Raw genomic sequence first — 18,258 nt, 5'->3', positions numbered from 1 at the left:
TTCATTGTGAAACATAAGTAGAAAGTGAGGAAAATGAGAGGGGCCGAAACGATTGGTGATGGAGGTAGTTTTTGGTGAAAAGTCATGTGTGACTGATTTTTTTTAAATTTAGGCAATTGTTATGAGAAAAGTCATGGTACAAAATCTCACCAGAAAATTGATTGAATTGTTGTCGTCAACTTATAATTTGTTAATAAAAAAGATTTAGTCCTGGGGAGTTGGTTATTTTTTTCTGTGTTCATCGAAATCTGTTAATTTTTTTGTAACCCCAACCAAAAACGGTTTCATGCAAGGGCAGCCTTATCTACAAGAAGACACAGTGCAGAGCTCACTTTTCAACGAAGCAGACAAGATGCTGAGCCTCTCCGTGACTTTTCCTCCCAAACCTATTTCCCATATCCCCAAACCGTTCTTCAATGGCGTTAAGTTTAGTCAGCCTAACCCCATTTGCCTTCCTTTGGTTAAAACTCACACTTCTTCACAACCATCAGTGATTATGATGCCGAAGTAGGCAGAAGAGTTGAAAGAAATCTGAGCCAAAACCACTGAGGAAATCAATGAAGAGGTTGTTGATTTAAAGGTTGACATTTTCACGCTTCGCCTCAAGAAATCGGCGCGAAATGAGTTCAAGTCTGGTGAGTTTCGTCGTATGCGAAAAAGGGTACTCACTGCTCTTGATTTCTTACAATCTACTTTGTTTGCTTTTTGGGTGGGCGATTAACGTTGAGTTGTATATATGGGATTGTTGATAATTGTCTTTTTTTTTAGTCTTTTTATGCTTTATTTTGTGGTTGTTCAAATGTGAAGTTGGTTTTTTTTTTTCTCCCCACATGGTTGAGATTGTTGTTATTTGTGTAAATTTAGTATTTTTGGAATTTTGGAACGTTCTGATTCTGCGTTTCATAGGTGAAATTTCATTGTTTTAATCGTTACATTGAATGTGTGCTTTCAATGTGATATTACTTGTGAATGTTACAGTTGCAAGTATAATTTGCCTCAACAATGTTTCATTTGGCAATTTAATGTGTATGAAACTGAATTGTTAATGTTCAGTGGATTTTTCGTTTCTGGGTTTATTATTAAGAGTGTAAAGTTACTGTTTTGAAATGTTTACTTGTATATGCTTGTGGAGATATTGGATTAAGCTCTTTTATCATTTAAAATGAATGATAAAAGAGCTTAATATTGATTATGATTTTGTAACGAAATATAGTTTGTGAATCTTACAAGTTTAAGGTTGAATGTTACCAGTATAGTTTGACCCAAGTGTTCAGTTGGTGACTTTATTGGTACTTAAGCTGAAGTGCTTTCACATATTTTGTTGGTGTTGGGCCCCGAACCTTTATTCAGATAGGGATAAGATGGGATTTGATGGAAAATTTATATGTAAAAAGCAATTGCTGTTCTGTCACAATAGACTGCCCAAACTCTTTACTTCTTGTTCATTTGTTTTTGGCACATTAGGTTTAATCCTATCTTGTGTCTCTTGCTGTTTGTGAAATAATTCACGATGTTGTGAAGATTTTTCTATAGAGGTTTGATGTCATACTATCACACTAAGTAGAGAGCTTTCCTGTTACTAGATTGCTCTCATGCTTACTGTTAAATGGGAAAGAGAGATTGAGGAAGGAATTAACAAGAGATTGTCAAGAAAGCTTGATCAACAATGGAAGAAAAGCGTTGCTGTCAGACCACCACCATCTTTGAAGAAGTTGCAAGAGGAAGAGACAGCTGCAGAGGCCGAGAAATCTGTGTGAGCCTGTCCACTTATCTGACGCAGATTATGTACTTTCTGTCAGACCATTTTTGTACAGGGCGCATTTTATGTCAGACCATCTCTGTGTATCATGTGCTGTTGCTGTAGGTTTGTGCCTCATTTCATTTTTATAATTTTTGTATCTTCAGCTCATAAATTCATAGTTGTATCCACATTTCAGTTATATAGCAATTGCCTCATTTAATTGCAAGATATCACTCCAGCAATCTAGATGTATTTTTTTTTTTTTTCTGGTGTGACCATTATTGCCCTAGCCAATTTAGGAGAGGCTTGAATCAGTTATTCTGGGTTGACATTTTGGTTCGTTTAGATAGTTCGTAACATCAGTGGTAGGCAATGGATGAGCACCAATTGGTAAAATAAATATTGCTTGAGGCAGTGAAGTAAGAGCTAATGATCTTGATTTTGCTAGAAATGATGGGCTCTGGCATTCAGTTGCTCCATTTTATCAGTAAAGCCGAAAAAGAATTTGTTATTGAAGCTGTCCTCATTTTTCTGTAGGTTATTGTATGTAGGCATGTGGGGAGACCTTAAAAATCCCATATACAATCTGTCCGGTGATGGACTACCAAACCTTTAAGCTTAGATCAGACTTGAGGAACTTGATAAAGAAATAATGGTAGCTTCTATGACATTTTTAGCCTGAAAACTAATTTCTAAATTGGCTAAAGTACAGAAGTTGTTATCAGCTGTAAACATAATGATGAGATGTGTGTTAGGAGTGCTTGGTTTCGTTGTGCTAATTTTTCTGGTGATCCATTAAAGCATCTCATAACTTGTTGATAATTATATTGGTTTAAGGACTACTTAACACTACTCATTTCTTTTTTACAAGTAGCAGGGCATGAAACAAGCACCGGACTCCGTCCTGCAAAGGAATAGGGCTTCAGAATTCAGAAATATCAATATTTCGTTTTCATCTTCTAAATTTTCTGAAATCCTGTTAAGATAGGTCATTTTAGCTGTTGTTGATACAGACAGTTTTTGATGGAACTTTAACCTTGTCAACCTTTGACAATAGATGGGAATCTTACCAGTTTACAATGACAACTCCATATAAAAAAATCTGGATGTTGAAAGTTTGATCTCTTCAACAACTTAATATAATAATCACATAAAAACTTGTGATTTTCTTCAAATGTTGAGTGAGGTCTCTCTCTTCATTGTCAATGATCAAAGTTGCTGAGCTTACACCTATCTATTTTTACAGAAATATAATCATCCAGTGGAATGTTATTATACTCTTAACTCAAGACTCTTTCAGATCATAGCTTGCGATGGTGTAAAGTAATGCATAAAAAGATGCAGAGCTCAAGATCAGAAAGTGAGCTCGTCCTCATGGAAGCTTAACTCTTTCTCACTCATTAATATCCTTAATCCTACCAACTCCCACCATGCCAGATTGACTGAACTATACTATTCAGATTATGTCCAATACTGATGCATAGCTCAGATCTTGATTTGTGTTAGGTTAATATAATTTTTCTCCCACTCCAACTCCAACCATGCAACCTGCTGCTTTCCATGCAGCAACTTTTCAAACTTTTTGACCAAATTGATATCTCTACAACTCCACTATATATATATATATATATGTATCAACGTGTGGCTGGATGATTCATGCTTCTCTCTTAGTAAATTAGATTAAGCCTCCTCTGATTTTTTATCTCAAAATTGATCCTCTTTATTGGTGTTCCCTCAATGTTTTTTCTTCATATTATGTTTTCTCTTTGCTGAAATTTTCAAGATCAATACTGTGTATTTCGTGTAAGGTATGTGATTCTTTCTCGTCTATTTACTTTCTTATCATATTGTCTTTTAAATCTCGCAACATTCGCGTTCTATCCTGCCATTGTTACACATTTTTGTTTTGGGTTGTTTGGATCATTATGATCCCTAGAGATACAAGAATCACTCCCATGCATCATCATCAAGTGTAAAGTAGTGGAATGGATAAATACTTTTGGAGAAACTTATTGAGTTTTAAAAAATGTACCGTATAGTTATGACACACCCGTCTCTTTTTTATTATTATTATTTTATCTACAACATTACAAAACATCATTTATTTAATAGTTAGATACATAAATATTGTGAGACATCTTGATCAATAGTATAAGATAATCCTCTTGTAAAATATATATAATACATTTCTCATTTAAAATTTTCTCTTTTGTAAATACAAGACATAAATTTATAAGTTATCTTGTTCTTTAAAAGTGTCTAATGTAAAGAGCTAAAGATAATTGTGACTAAGGATGAATTTGAATCAAGCTAATTTGAACTTAATTGTCATATTGGTTTGTTCGAGCTCTAAACGAATAGACTTGAGCTTGAGGTTGAGTTATGGATATGTGACACTATTAAGCTTGATCGATGAAGTAGTATGTGGATAAAATGATATTGTTCTACTCAAATCAAAATAGTATTATTTTGTGTTAGTACTTCATTATGCAAACAATACAAAATGACGTTATTTTCCTATATAATTTAGAGTTAAAACAATATTATTTTGCTCTAAATTTATTTAGCTTCAATTTGACTTATATGGGCTCAAGCTTATACAAACCAAGGTCAAATATTAATTGTCATATTGATCTCGAGCTCGAACTCTGAATTATTGTCCTTTAAAACTTGTTGATCTTAAGTTTAGGTGCGAACTCAACTTTGTTATACCAAATCAAGCTTGAGGAGGTTCAAATTTAAAGTTGACATAGTTTGTCGAATCTATCCATAATTATGTCAATCTGTAGTAACCTTTATATAGATGGTTAAAGAATATAGTGTCGTGTGATTCTCTCATAACATTAATTAAGGGCTTTGCAGCAGGGCCGGTGCGTTTGATGAATACTCCTGATTTCAACTAAAGAGTTCAAATGGGTTAGGTTTTGACTGGATTTCTAGACACTTAATTTGGGTCCGGAGATGGGGCCTAAACATTCCTATGATTTGTTTCATTTAAATCAGGATGATGAGTAAACACTAAATTTCCTAATTAAGCAGCTTCTAATTAAGAATCATCATTTATTACTCAAACTCTTATCAGATTAATTACTGAAAATAGTGATTAGAAATCAAACTAATGATCATTTATGAAAATAAAGAATATTAAGAAAAACTTGATAAGTTTCACAGTCTTCTCTTTCCTAAAGAACAGTAAGTTCCACAATACTATTTCAAAATTTTTGGAGTGAACAAAATTATAAATTAATTGCACACTCACCAACAGTCTATTTATTATGGGAATTGGAACACAAAATTACAGTTAAAGTATCATCTCATGACAAAGATTCTTATTCTGCTATTGCCTTTCCAGTCTATTGTAATTATAAATATTTTGTTCAGATATTATTTAGCTTAGATGCCACCTTTCTTATGTCTTACAGGTCATAAATTACATGATTTTATTTATAATATGGAATTAATAAGGGATTATGTAATTTAAAATGCGAAATATTATAATTAATTTTACACGCGAAGAGAATAAGGGATTATGTAAGAATGATGGTTAAATTGTAATTAAGCAGGAAGATTAGCTGATAACCAAACGTTATTTATCAAATGGATTATGAGACTCACCACGTAATTAAGTAGAAACAATAATTGGTTTGTAACATTAATATTAAATGACTGTGTCTCAATGATATGAGATTAATATTATAGGTTAATTTACCTTACAAAACACCACTTAATTACTGATGTGAACTTTGACTAATTATATTATGACTACTGCGATTAGCTTATAATTAATTAAGGTTGAAATTATGGTAACTCTTCGTTAATTGTAATTATCAACTAATATATGATCCCAAAAATTTCATATAATAATAGCCTGGATCAGCAAGGTAGCTGGGTGTCTTCTGTTTAGGGTAGTGCTTCCATTTCTTTAACAATAGAAATTGATAACTTTATTTTCATTTAAATGTAAAACATATATACCAAGGATAATTCCTGAACTCATATAAGTAGAACTGGTATAGTATATATGTATGTATTGAAGAAATTCCATAAATGTGAATCGTCATTATCATAATTCAAAATATGAAAGTTCATATTAAAGAATGGAGCATTAGTATATATGCTCAGTTTTAAATACTCAATTAGTTATCCAAATTATGTATTATTATGTGATTGATTATATTTTTATTTTTAATAGTAAAATCGTTCAATCATATCTAGGTATATATTCAATCAAATATTTAAATTGAGTGTACATATATTTATTGTAAATGATGAAAGTATATATAAATGTTTAGTATTAGTCTATACCATTATCTTTTTATCTTATCTATCTCTTCAGGGGGCATAGTAAAGCCGAGAATAGTGTTTAAAATCAGAATCTAATTGATAAAAATAATGTTGAGCAAGTGTTAATTTAATTAAGTAATTGTTTGATTAATCTTTATTTCTCACAGATTTTATGGAGATGATCGATCTAGTGATGAGTCTCACTGTCTTTCACTTTCCATAGCTGTGAATTTGATGTCATTGCTGATGGCTCAAAGTAGTTGATGTTGCTTAAAAAATGATAATACAGAAGAGCATAATAAGAATATATGTTAAAACACATTTAACCTTCTAATTAGATTGCTTACCGATCAATTCATATAATATATTCCTAAATCCAGAATGTTGGGCATGACAGTTGAGAAAAACTAGATGCCATGCTAGTTTTTGTAGAATTTAAAGATGAGTAACAGATAAGATATCAACAAAACTTTGAATCAATGACTCCACGTCTAGTGTCATTTCATAAGAAATCTTAAATTGATTAACTTAATTAATGAAGTTAATTTCTATTAATTAACTAATATCAATTAACAGTGAGGACACTGGGAGTTGAGTGAGACCAATAGGGTTCCATTTTGAAGAAGCATAAGAGAGCAAGTGAACCTTTCAATGCGTAATTAGCATTGAAATAGTAAAGATACGATGAAATTAGCATAGATTTTTCGTACCCCACATTAAAATTTAATTAATTTTAATCCAATTCAATTAGGGTTGTTGGGTTATGAATAGTTGAAAAGGGTGAAGTTGGTGCTTGATGGATGCATGCTCTCACAAATACTATTCACGTGTATTAGACGTAATACAAATTAATTAGTAATGCTTAATTTCTTATTAACTGTTTGTATTAGTTTAATTGAGAGTACTTACGTATCTAGATAATTAACTGTCATTTTCACTAATTAGAAAGATAGAAATCTCACTTTTTTAACCCCTAATTCTTCCCTAAGTTTCAAATCAGTTTGATTAATTATATCTCTAGACATGAACCCTAATTATTTTAATTTCCCCTAACTAACACAATATATGATATGATCCTTCTTGGCCACTAACTTTCTATCCTATGAAGCCACATGTCACACACATAGAAGCTGCTGGAAACGCACTTAGATATATGTAGAAGACTTTTAATTCATACATTATTATTATTATAAGAACAAGGAATGAGACGTGGATTTCACAGTTTCTAATGTATAGTTTATATAATTTTTTATCTTCGAATTTTAATAATTATTTTTTGGAATATGTTTTTCTCAAAGTCTGTATCATTTGATATTCAAATCACTATTATATCTCTTATTTACAATTGTATAATATAGATAATGATACCGATATTGTAATATTCACTTGAGGTTAACAGAGAGTTATTAAACAACTAACCTGTGTAAATAGTGAGGTTATGGAGTAAGGTAGTATATTACAATTTTAAATATAAGATATGAGTTTTCAATTCTACAACTTCTAATTATAGGAGTTTATATATCTTTGAAATCTCCAATCTCAAAAACCAATTTTTTAGTGTTTCATAATTCATTTTTGTTACTAATTTTGGTAGAACTTGTTAGTTGGTGCCTATAATCAGTTTACTAAAATCATCATACACTAAAAACTAAAAAAATAAAAATAAAAAAAGATGACAAATTGAACTCTGTAAACTAAGTTATAATTAGAATTTGCAACTAAAAATATGCCATTCCAAGAGGCTAGGTAGATTACTAAAGGTTTTAACGAAAAGAAATTAATATATAGATTTGGTTTTGCATGGAAAGGGAAAGATAGAGAATCATATACGTGGCATGACAAGTATATAGAAAGTATTGGGTAGAAACATAACACAGCAAGCAAATCAGTTGTTTAGCTGACACTACAACTATGATTTATATATATTTTTTATATTTAAATATTTAATTAAGTGACATCACGTAACCTCTAATTTCTTTATTAATTAATATTAAACCTTCTTCCTTTTTGATGTGAAACAGATGGTCCACCACCCGACAAGGAACCCTAGTTGAAGAAGCAATCTCTCTATAAATATTAACCAAAGGTTCTATTTCCACTGGTGATTGTAGTTTTCGTGAACAAGGTGATAACGGTTTGTTAATTTAATTTTCTTTGAATTTTAACCTAAATTACAGAATATTTAGACTTTCTTTTAGAAGTAAAACTTGTTGCCGACAGCAAATGAGGTAAGTGAAACAAGAAAAATGGAAGATGGGGTAATCATTTCTCGTCCTTGTTACTTTGACTCTGTGTGGCCTTTGATGTCGATCACCTTTTAAAATGAGTTTAGGTTTGAAAGAGTTAGCTTCTGATGTAAGAATTTTATGGCTTTTTCCTTTGACACATTGGACCCTGCGTCTTCCTTCTATATCAATTTCGCCATTCATTTCATTAATTAACATCCATCTTTTTCAATAAAATTATATGTATAAACTTTAAATACATAAATAGATGCATACTTAATGTATATCGTTATATAATTGAAAGATTTTAAATTAAAGATAAAGTAACATTCAAAAATACATATAAATATATACTAATTTATGTATTTAAAATAGATATGTTTGATATTACTCTATACTTTTGTTACAAAATTCTTCCATATTTCTCGTCTTTTGGACTTTGATGTTATATAAGTGCATACCAATTCCTGGCAAAATCTTTAATCATTTATATATCAAAAACTTGTTGCTTAATTTCTGTTAATATAAATGAGAATCAACAGAGAAGGTTCTAACTATGGAAATTAAATTAAGGTGATTAGAAATGTGTAGCCAACTAGCTGTCTCTCTCAACTCTTCAAAGAAGTGTGTGAATAGCGATAAAAGGACAATGAAGAAAGGACGAGAGGATATCAACAAATGCCATTGACGCATTCTCAAGGTTAAACAAGATTAATATGCATAAATTTTATAAATAATTAATTTATTGTCTTACAGGTTTCAAAAGATGGTAGAAAAATTAGAGCGTTTGCTGCACCAACTTCGCCTCTAACCAGCTCCCTCTACGGTCAAATGTGTCACATCTCTTCATGTCCCCATCTTTCTGCATGCATTTTCTTTCTCCGTTTCTTCTTTATCCTTCTTTCTTTCCCTATTCTGATGATCGATCATGGTGTTAAACATTATCTTCCATTAATTTTGTCTTCCATTATCTTGCATGCTAATCATACATTTAAACAATAAAATTGTGCGAGTTCAGTATGATTGCAATTATGGATCGCTTTCTGTTTAGTTTGTGTGACATAGAGAGACGGCCTATGAGGAATGCGATTGGTCTAAATGCAAATCATCGAGCAAACATGTGGAAAGAGACCCCACATTATAAATTATCATTAGATGATCATATAATTAATCAATATCCAAAACCAGACAAGAACAATGATCATAACCCTATTCCTACCACATTTATTATTTGTATACCAATTCTATAGCTGCTCCGAGCCCACCTTCTTTCTTTCGAATTTTTATTCTCTGTGTTGAATTGCATACTAAGGTATCTGCATATCTCCATGGGTTACTCTTCATCATAATCATATGTATTATAATCATACAGATAGAGTAGGTCTATGTATATTTATAATCTATGTTAGATATCAGATAACGATCTTTAGACTATCTGGAAATTTCTTGAGGTTTTGATGAGAAAATTTGATGAACAAATGTGTTGTAATAATCAATAGTTTATGACATGAAGGAATTTATATTTCATGAAATCTAACAGTCTCTTAAAAAATGAGAAAATGATAACGCAAACTAATATTCATCGATCCTTTCAAAGTACGCAGGGGTTGAACAATTCAATTCTGCTGTCCTCCATGAAAATGAATTGATAGCTTCGACTTCAGCAACTGTGCCATGAATTTAAAGGTTCCAATTGTCTACTTTCAGTCAGGGTTCCCCAAAATGCTTCATATATTCCCCGATGGAGTAGTAGCAAGGTTGATCTGAGAGGGAAGAACGGTGATGTGGCATAATGTGATTGGTAGAGGTAAAAAATTATAAAGGAGGAACCATGGAATCACTGACGATATATATACGGTGCTGGTTTCGTCTGTCCGCCATCAATAATCACATGATTTCTATTTTTGAACTCCTTTGCCATTATTAATTATCATTATTAACTATAATAAAATTATATTTACATATTAACCATAATAAGAATTATATTTATATATTTTTAAGGCATAAAATATTTATATGAATAATGTAAGACAATATAATTAAATTATTTTAAATTAAAAATAAAGTAATATTGAACTGTATGACAGTATATCATTCACTAGCTTGTTCTATTAATTATGAATTTTAATATATATTTGTATTTTAACTATTAAAATGAGTCAATCTAATTTGGATACCTAATATATTATATACACTTTCATTTTACTTTTTCTTGCCAATAGAGATTTATATATTCTAACAAATATTACCTCTCAAGTGTAGTTGTGCTACCATGTATGGGATTACTTACCTAAATTTGGATAACACTTTTCTTGGCTAAGCCTAAAACATAGTTTAGCTCTTTTCGATTAACCCATGGATTTGCCTAAATTGTATATGACTGGTCTAGCTTCTTTCAGTTTAACCTATCATGCAGTCCTTGGAACTCTGATACCGTGTTATAAATCTAAGTCCTTTAACATTATTAATTATGGTTTTTAACATATTTGGGTTCCTATTATTAAAACAACTTAAGAATTTCGATCCTTTGTATACATCTTTAATCGTAATCTAATTAATTTTATAATCAAATTTATAATTAGTATTCAATTCTGCATTGCCATCCTTGCCTCTCTTTCTTCCCTGATCATTCTATAGTAATTACTAATTAAGCTCATTTGTTCATCTATAGTGTGATTATTTTATGCCCTTTGATCAGCCAATTATAAGTTTAGTTTTTCCATTAAGCATTCGCTATTTGATTGCTTATGTGTTGTATCAACTTTAAAAATTGCTAGATATTTTAAGTAATATATCAAAATTTTCATTTTAAGTGAAATTAATTATAACAAAGAACTAACGTAAATTAATACTATAAAAATAATAATATGATAATTACATAAGATGGATATAATTCATCCTTTAAAAAGAGAAGATCTATATATAGATAAAATCCCAACTATTCTTTTTATTATTCTCAAACTTATTTACAAATTCAAACTAAGGCCAAAAGACTTATTCCCACCCAAGGTTTATTGCATCCCTAATGTCTCACCTGCTAACTACTAAAAACCTAAACATCCACCTTTGGATTGTTAAAATTAACAGAGCTAATTAGTTTTAGGATTAAAATCGTCATTTAACCAGTATTATATTAAAAATAATAAAAATTTATCTATTTCTCCTAATTTAGAAAACTAACAATTTTCCTCTAGGATTAAATTTTGAAAAATTACATTTCCCCTTAGGGTTTTTTTCTTCCCCCTTTCTTAAGCTTCAGTTGGCACTATCAATGGAGACGAAGCCATCGTCTTTGTCAACAAAGACGAAAAGTCGTCTTCGTATCTAGTCAGAGACGTAGACGGCTTCAATGCAACAAAGCCAGAGAGGCAGAGATGTGATCATGCATTGCTTTAGTTTGCAATGAAGAAGGCCGCCAAATCACTAGAAAGATGCGTCGCTCCGTGCTAGGAGGGAGTGGAAGTGCCATTAGGGAGAGAGATCCTATTGAAGAAGCGGTCAAAGAAAGATTCCAGTGGCCAGAAATATTGGAAAAAAAAGGAAATCTTAGGGGTAAAAATATCACTTTTCAAAACATAAGTTTGAGAAAAAATTATTAATTTTTTAAATTAAGAGAGAGAAATCGATAAACTTCGATTATTTTTAATATAATATTAATTAAATGTTGATTTTATCCTTAAAATTAATTGACTTTGTTAATTTTAACAGTTTGTAGATGGATGTTTGAATTTTTAATAGTTAATGGGTAAGATTTTGGGGATGCAATAAACCTTGGGTGGGAATTGTCTTTTGGCGTTCAAACTAAATTCATCCCCTCTTCCATTTGGGGAAAGTGGATTTATGCATAATCTCTTACAACTAAAATTCAACTAATTGTATTCTTTGTTAAGACCTTATATAAACTCTAATAAAAATCAAATGTAAACATTTATGTTTATTTAAAGAATAATTCCCCAATGTGACATCTTCTAATTTTTTTCATGACTAAAAATGTTCAAGTAATATGACTGATAATTAATCCATGTTAGATTTAAAAGAAAAAAAAAGAAAAAAATGTCCTTGATTTTGTGAATAGTACATGTCTTAAGAGTTGGCAACTTCATGAGACTGTTTGGCTCTGACTTGTTTGTTGGTCACTAACTTACATACACAAATTTAAGGGTCCACTTGTGTTAAAAAAGCATTCAAATGTAAAAAACAATATAAATATACAATATAATAGGATAAATGAATCTTGGACAGAGGAGAGACAGTTGATAATTGAAGAAAAAGGTGTCCCGTTGCCGCTAGCAAATAGTAAGCCAGCACGTCACTTTGCATTTAGGTTTTACCGGGGGAACATTTGCAAGGTTGCGTATAAATAGAAAGCTGTAGTTAGTGGTTGCATTTGAGGGAGGCAATCAAACCTTTGAAGATTAAACATGGGTAGATCTCCTAGTTGTGATGAGAGTGGCCTCAAGAAAGGTCCCTGGACCCCTGAAGAAGACCAAAAACTTGTCAAACATATTCAAAAGCATGGCCATGGAAGCTGGAGAGCCCTCCCTAAACTTGCTGGTTTGTGTTTGTATTTGATTCTTTTGTTTGAATTTGATGATCTTTCTATCCTTTGATTATAATCAAGCTTTCTTTTTTTCAGGTCTGAACAGATGTGGGAAGAGTTGTAGATTGAGATGGACAAATTATTTAAGGCCTGACATCAAGAGAGGGAAGTTTTCACAAGAAGAAGAAGAAACAATTCTCAATCTTCATTCAGTTCTTGGCAATAAGTAATTTAATGTTTACTTCAAGAATAGTGTTCTTTTGAAGACTTTTTTGGTTTTGGTTTTCTTACTTTATTACTTTACTTTAATAGATGGTCAGCAATTGCAAGCCACCTACCAGGGAGGACTGACAATGAGATAAAAAATTTCTGGAACACTCACCTGAAGAAGAAGCTGATTCAGATGGGATTTGATCCGATGACTCACCGGCCTCGAACGGACATCTTCTTGAGCTTGCCTCATCTTATAGCTTTGGCTAAATTGAAGGAGTTCATGGTGAATCAATCATGGGAAGAGCAAGCAGTGAGATTACATGCTGAAATGAATAGATTGCAATACCTACAATGCCTTCTTCAACCATCAGCTGGTTCATTTCCAGCAAGCCAAACTTCTGCTTTTGATATGGACACGATTAATCTTTTGAACTCACTTTCTTCAATCAAAGATGATAACAACAACAACAACAACTCTCCAAATGATTTAAATTTATCACACCAAGCCTCTCTTCAATCTCTCCACAACTCAATCCCTTTCTCTCATTTGCCAAATTTACAAGTCCCTTGTGGCTTTCAATCACCTCTAAACATTAAGGACACAATTGGAGCTCCTACTGATGATCAGTTTCCTTCTGTTCCAATTAACTCACCTAATCCTCCATGGCAGCAGCTTGCTTCATCTTCAGCCCCAACACCATCTCCCCCTTCCACGGCTCTACCGCTGTCGTTAAACACCGACACTTCCATCAAGTACAACACATTGGGTGATGCTTGTAGTTCTTCAGTTTGGCCTGATCTCCTCCTTGAAGACCCTTTATTTCATGAGATCGCTTAGATAGTTAATAGATATATATATCATGGGTTTGAGACTACTGCAGGTTTGGACTATTTTTCTACACCACCACCACCACTATAGTGTATATTATAGCTTCTCTAGTCTATCCACTTTATGTATAATGTTTCTTTCCTCGTAGACATCAAACATCTGATCACTTTTCTCATCAGTATATATTAGATATAACGTTCCATGTTCTAATTAATTTAACAATTAGCTAAAAATAGTACTTAATTAGGAGTTTAATTACATCTCTTCTTCATCTAAATTAGCAAAGAGAATTTGCTTTTTCTTTCTTTCTTTCTTTTGTCTTCTCTTCAGTTTTATCAAGTCTGTTGATAATGTTTACCATATCCATTATTTTCTTCCATTCTATGGTTATTATTGTCTAAATGGGTGTTCTTATCAGGAAACCTGCTGACGTTTAATTTTTGCCAAGAAAGAAAGAAAAAAAAAAAGAGGAAATTTCGAAGAAATAAATGAAAAAGAAAGAGAAAAGAAGAAAGCTGCATGCAAAGGTCTTACTGTTCACGCACAAGACAAGATTTGTTCTTTTTATATTATAATATAGTTGGATTGCTCTATTTTTGATATTTGTGTTTCACATTAAAACTTGTTTAGTAATTATTTTAGTACATAGTCTGGGTAAGTTAAGATCAAGCCATTGACCAAACCTTGTGATCTAACCACTCTAGAAAATAGTGGCTCCAAACTCCATATCTATCACTTTCTTGTTATCATCATATATAAAATTAATTGCCTTAATTTAAATTAAAGCATGGTTTATAATATTATATGGTAATTGGGCACAAATATATGTAGGGTTGTATGATATATGAATAGGATGAATGACTATTTTCCAACCAAACCATGATGAAATGACCCTTTAAGTTTGAAATAACAATTTTTCACCTATATATTATATTTATTAATAAAATCTTTTATTTTTTTTTTATAAAGTGAAAAGATACAAATTTTTGATATGATTTTTGAAACTAAATAATAGTTTGTCTCCTAATATTAATAAAATTTCTATCCAACTGTTCTGACACTGGAATCTCATTTCCCTCTCAAGCTAACCAGTGCATGAACACTTCAATCCAATTTTAAAAAAAATAATAATAATCACACATAAATCACACAAGACACTCGCAAAAAATCACAATAATTTATCTGACATGCAATTCAAGAGTTCTACAAGGATTAATTATAATTACAAGGTTTTGTTGAACTTAAATATAAACAAGAGAATCCAGTCTCATCAAGTTATGTAATCTATCAACAATAAACACAAAAGACACAATTACAGTAAAAAAAAAAAACTTAATACATAAAAGAAAAAATGAAACGAGAAAATAATCAAATTATGGTACTTGACGAGCTTGGCCTTGGTGGTGGTTTCACCACCGTTAATGATAAGAAAGCTCACATTCTGAAGTTACCAAAATATAAAGTTACATTTTTGTCACCCTGACACCATCACCCACCATTCTTGCCAGAAGTTCGATGCCAATTGCTAGCCACTACAGTTGCTTCTCATCCGCTGACCATATTTTTGATTTTATGTCGTTTTCCATCTCTCGTTATGCACGTTGTTGTGCCTCGCTTTTCCACTTTCTATCCTACCTCTTTTCACCGGCGTCGCTCTCCTTCGTACTCGGATTATCATTCGCCTGACTACATCAACTTTTCAGATGATGTTATTTTCACAGGTTTGACTACTCTGTAAGGTGTTTGGGAGTTCTGTTTGGGTTGCCCATAACATGGATGTTCGACAAATAGCCTATGTGGTGTTGGTTTTGTGGCAGTTCTCCTGCCTAACTTTTACCCCGCAACTCACATCACAACTTTCAGATTTTTTTGCTCCCCTTGGTATTTTTCAAAAGCCAACTTCGGTGCTTTTTTGCAGCCAAGAAATAAAAAATAACAAAAAAAGCTATTTTACTGTTAAAACTAACATCCCATTTTGACAAATACGTGAGAAAATAAACTTTTTAAATTTTAATAGTGGGAAAATGTGGTTTCATCAAAATTCGCATGGAAAAATAGTCGTTTAGCCTATATGAAAAATATACTTGTGTGTTTGAGAGTATTGACCAAAGTTTTAATGTCAAATAAAGTGACGCATAAAGTATTCTCAATGATAAGAGGGACCCAAGTAGTTAGGAAACACACAAGTTTTTTAGAAGAATTCTCTGACCAGCGACTGTATTTGGATATTGGACAGATTTCTACTGCAGAATCATCAGACCAATAATAGTTTTTCCAGTCGGAATCTATGCCATTTTTATAAGCTAGTGATGACGAGGAGAAATGTTAAACGAGAATTAAAAGATCATATTTTATATATATATATTTGTTATTTAACGAATATACAACTGGTATAATTGATTTAAGCTGCAATATTTGACATTACAGGATACTGTGAATGTGTCCTTAGAATAAACAGCTAATGGCTTCATCTCTTAGTATCAAGTAGCAGGTATAGGGATGGAAGCTTTCCTAAGAAGGTTAACATTTTGTCACTGATTATGAAATATTTGACTTTTATTTTCTTATGCTTTTGTGATCTTATGATAGTAAGCTTTTCACATTGTAACCAAAAGAAGACAAGAAGGTTTCAATTTTCAAACTTCTCCTACAATTAGATCTCAAGAAAACATTATAAAATTAGATGTTATAAATTGTTAACTACATTTTAAATCTAGGATGGAGAAATACTTAGTATTATATGGATAAGAAATAAGAAGTGACACTGTAAAAGTACAGTTATTTAATCATTTGGTAAAAGGATTGAGGTAAAGAAACTCAAATGAGATTGTTAATTTTCTTGGTGAGTAGGTGGATTTTGTTTCTTTTCTTTCAAGGGATTGACTGTAATGTAAAACTAATTTTCCAATTAACTAAATTTACTTCACTAATTAGTATTCTAATTAAGCTCTTTCTTCAAAAGCAGTTGGCGTGGAATACTAATGAAAAATACTCAGCTTTGAGTGGTGTATTAAGTCCTGTTAAGTAAACCATATTGTGGAAAGATCAGCAGTCAAAACGGTAATGTTTAATTTTTCAAACCGCAACATTAAAATCTTTATCAAGTCTCTATTAATTAGATTAAATAAATCATGTCTATGTCTCTCTTCACAAGTCACAATTAATAAAAATTCTAGACTAAAGTTTTTCTACCTAATCCTATACATTGTTTTGTCGATGACTATAATTAAAAGCAACTAAATTTAGACTATGTATTATTACCCCTAATTTTTCAGAAAGAGGATGATTAATTAATAAATTCAATGCATAGAAAAGACCCAGAGCAAAGACTTAAAGTGATTATGATTAATAAGATGAATTTTTGTTAATTTACAAGTATAAAGCAAACCCATCTAGCTAGATAAATAGCTTTAGGTAATTTCAATCAATAAAATTATGTATATTCATTTTGAATATATATTTGATTTGTATCGTCATACGATTAGATGATTTTGAATTAAAAATAAAATAACAACTAATCACATTATGACTCATATAAGTATATACTTATTTGTATATTCAAAATAAATACGTATAATATTACTTATTTTCAATACATTTGGTAATTTGAATGATATCATGGTTGGCAAGTTTCATCTCTTGTACTCAAGATAATATATATTATGAGTTTAGTCCTCTCTTTGAACCCATTTTCAACTCAACTTTTTCGCATTTTCTAGAATAAATTAGTCATAAAAAAGTCCTTGATGTTATCTATATTACAAGACAATTAATTAAGTTCCACTTAATTATCATCAAGAAGTGCTTTATTATATAGTAAAATACACTGAATATTTTATTTAATGTGACCAAAATTAAAGAACGGTCAAGACTTTGGGGGAGAAACGGACACTTCTTGCGGAGTTGAGCTTGAGACTTTTGCATGCATAATTTCCAGCAACAATTTTTATATATTATTGGATTCTTCCAGCTGTGAGAGAACTTGCCCCAATAATTAAATTAATGTTGTTTGCCTTGAGGGAAAATCAGGAAGGGTATAATTATTAATTAATTCAAATTAATAAATGCTTAACTCATGATAATGCATGTTCCTACCAAGAATTGACATAGAGTTGATGGTTTACTCGATTAAATCTTGCTAAGTCAATAAATAACATTTGTTAATTTGCAGCTTCCCTAATTAATTATGTGCTATGAATGTTGTTTCATAGAGAAGAGTCATGTAAATTGAAACTCAAGGATAGAAAAAGCTTAAACAATTTAGTTTAGTGATCCATGAATAACCTCAAGTTGTGGTGCTAATATCATAAAATGAGTAAATTTTAATGCACTTTTTTACTTTAAAGATGCGTTTGATTCAAGTAATCTTTGATTATAAAAAACGAAAGATCATTACAAAATTTAATTACTTTAAAGATACGTTTGA

The 18,258-nt window shown here is 31.2% G+C and overlaps 2 protein-coding genes across 2 annotated transcripts; both read left to right on the top strand.

Moving 5' to 3' along the window:
* The first annotated feature begins 232 nt into the window (after window positions 1–232).
* Window positions 233–1,948, top strand: LOC123210027 (50S ribosomal protein L29, chloroplastic-like). Its single transcript, XM_044628221.1, is given in 2 exon segments — window positions 233–661; window positions 1,584–1,948. Coding segments are annotated over 2 exon segments (549 nt in total). The 5' UTR covers window positions 233–286; the 3' UTR covers window positions 1,758–1,948.
* A 10,584-nt stretch (window positions 1,949–12,532) lies between these two features.
* LOC123217516 (transcription factor MYB92-like) lies at window positions 12,533–14,085 on the top strand. The gene is made up of 3 exons (XM_044638585.1): window positions 12,533–12,804; window positions 12,887–13,016; window positions 13,103–14,085. Exons 1-3 carry the CDS (start codon window positions 12,672–12,674, stop codon window positions 13,839–13,841), a joined length of 1,002 nt encoding a protein of 333 aa, XP_044494520.1. The 5' UTR covers window positions 12,533–12,671; the 3' UTR covers window positions 13,842–14,085.
* Window positions 14,086–18,258: the final 4,173 nt, after the last annotated feature.

Source organism: Mangifera indica, chromosome 1, assembly GCF_011075055.1.
Source record: "Mangifera indica cultivar Alphonso chromosome 1, CATAS_Mindica_2.1, whole genome shotgun sequence".
NCBI lineage: Eukaryota > Viridiplantae > Streptophyta > Magnoliopsida > Sapindales > Anacardiaceae > Mangifera > Mangifera indica.
The sequence above is the reverse complement of the archived record's forward strand: the minus strand, read 5'-3'. Positions and strand labels throughout refer to the sequence as shown.

What these genes read in the sequence shown, in the direction of transcription:
- LOC123217516 (XM_044638585.1), top strand. Translation starts at nt 12,672, where the DNA reads ATGGGTAGATCTCCTAGTTGTGATGAGAGTGGCCTCAAGAAAGGTCCC. An exon ending in AGCCCTCCCTAAACTTGCTG is followed by an intron (nt 12,805 to 12,886) that starts GTTTGTGTTTGT and finishes TCTTTTTTTCAG; the next exon opens with GTCTGAACAGATGTGGGAAG. An exon ending in CATTCAGTTCTTGGCAATAA is followed by an intron (nt 13,017 to 13,102) that starts GTAATTTAATGT and finishes TTACTTTAATAG; the next exon opens with ATGGTCAGCAATTGCAAGCC.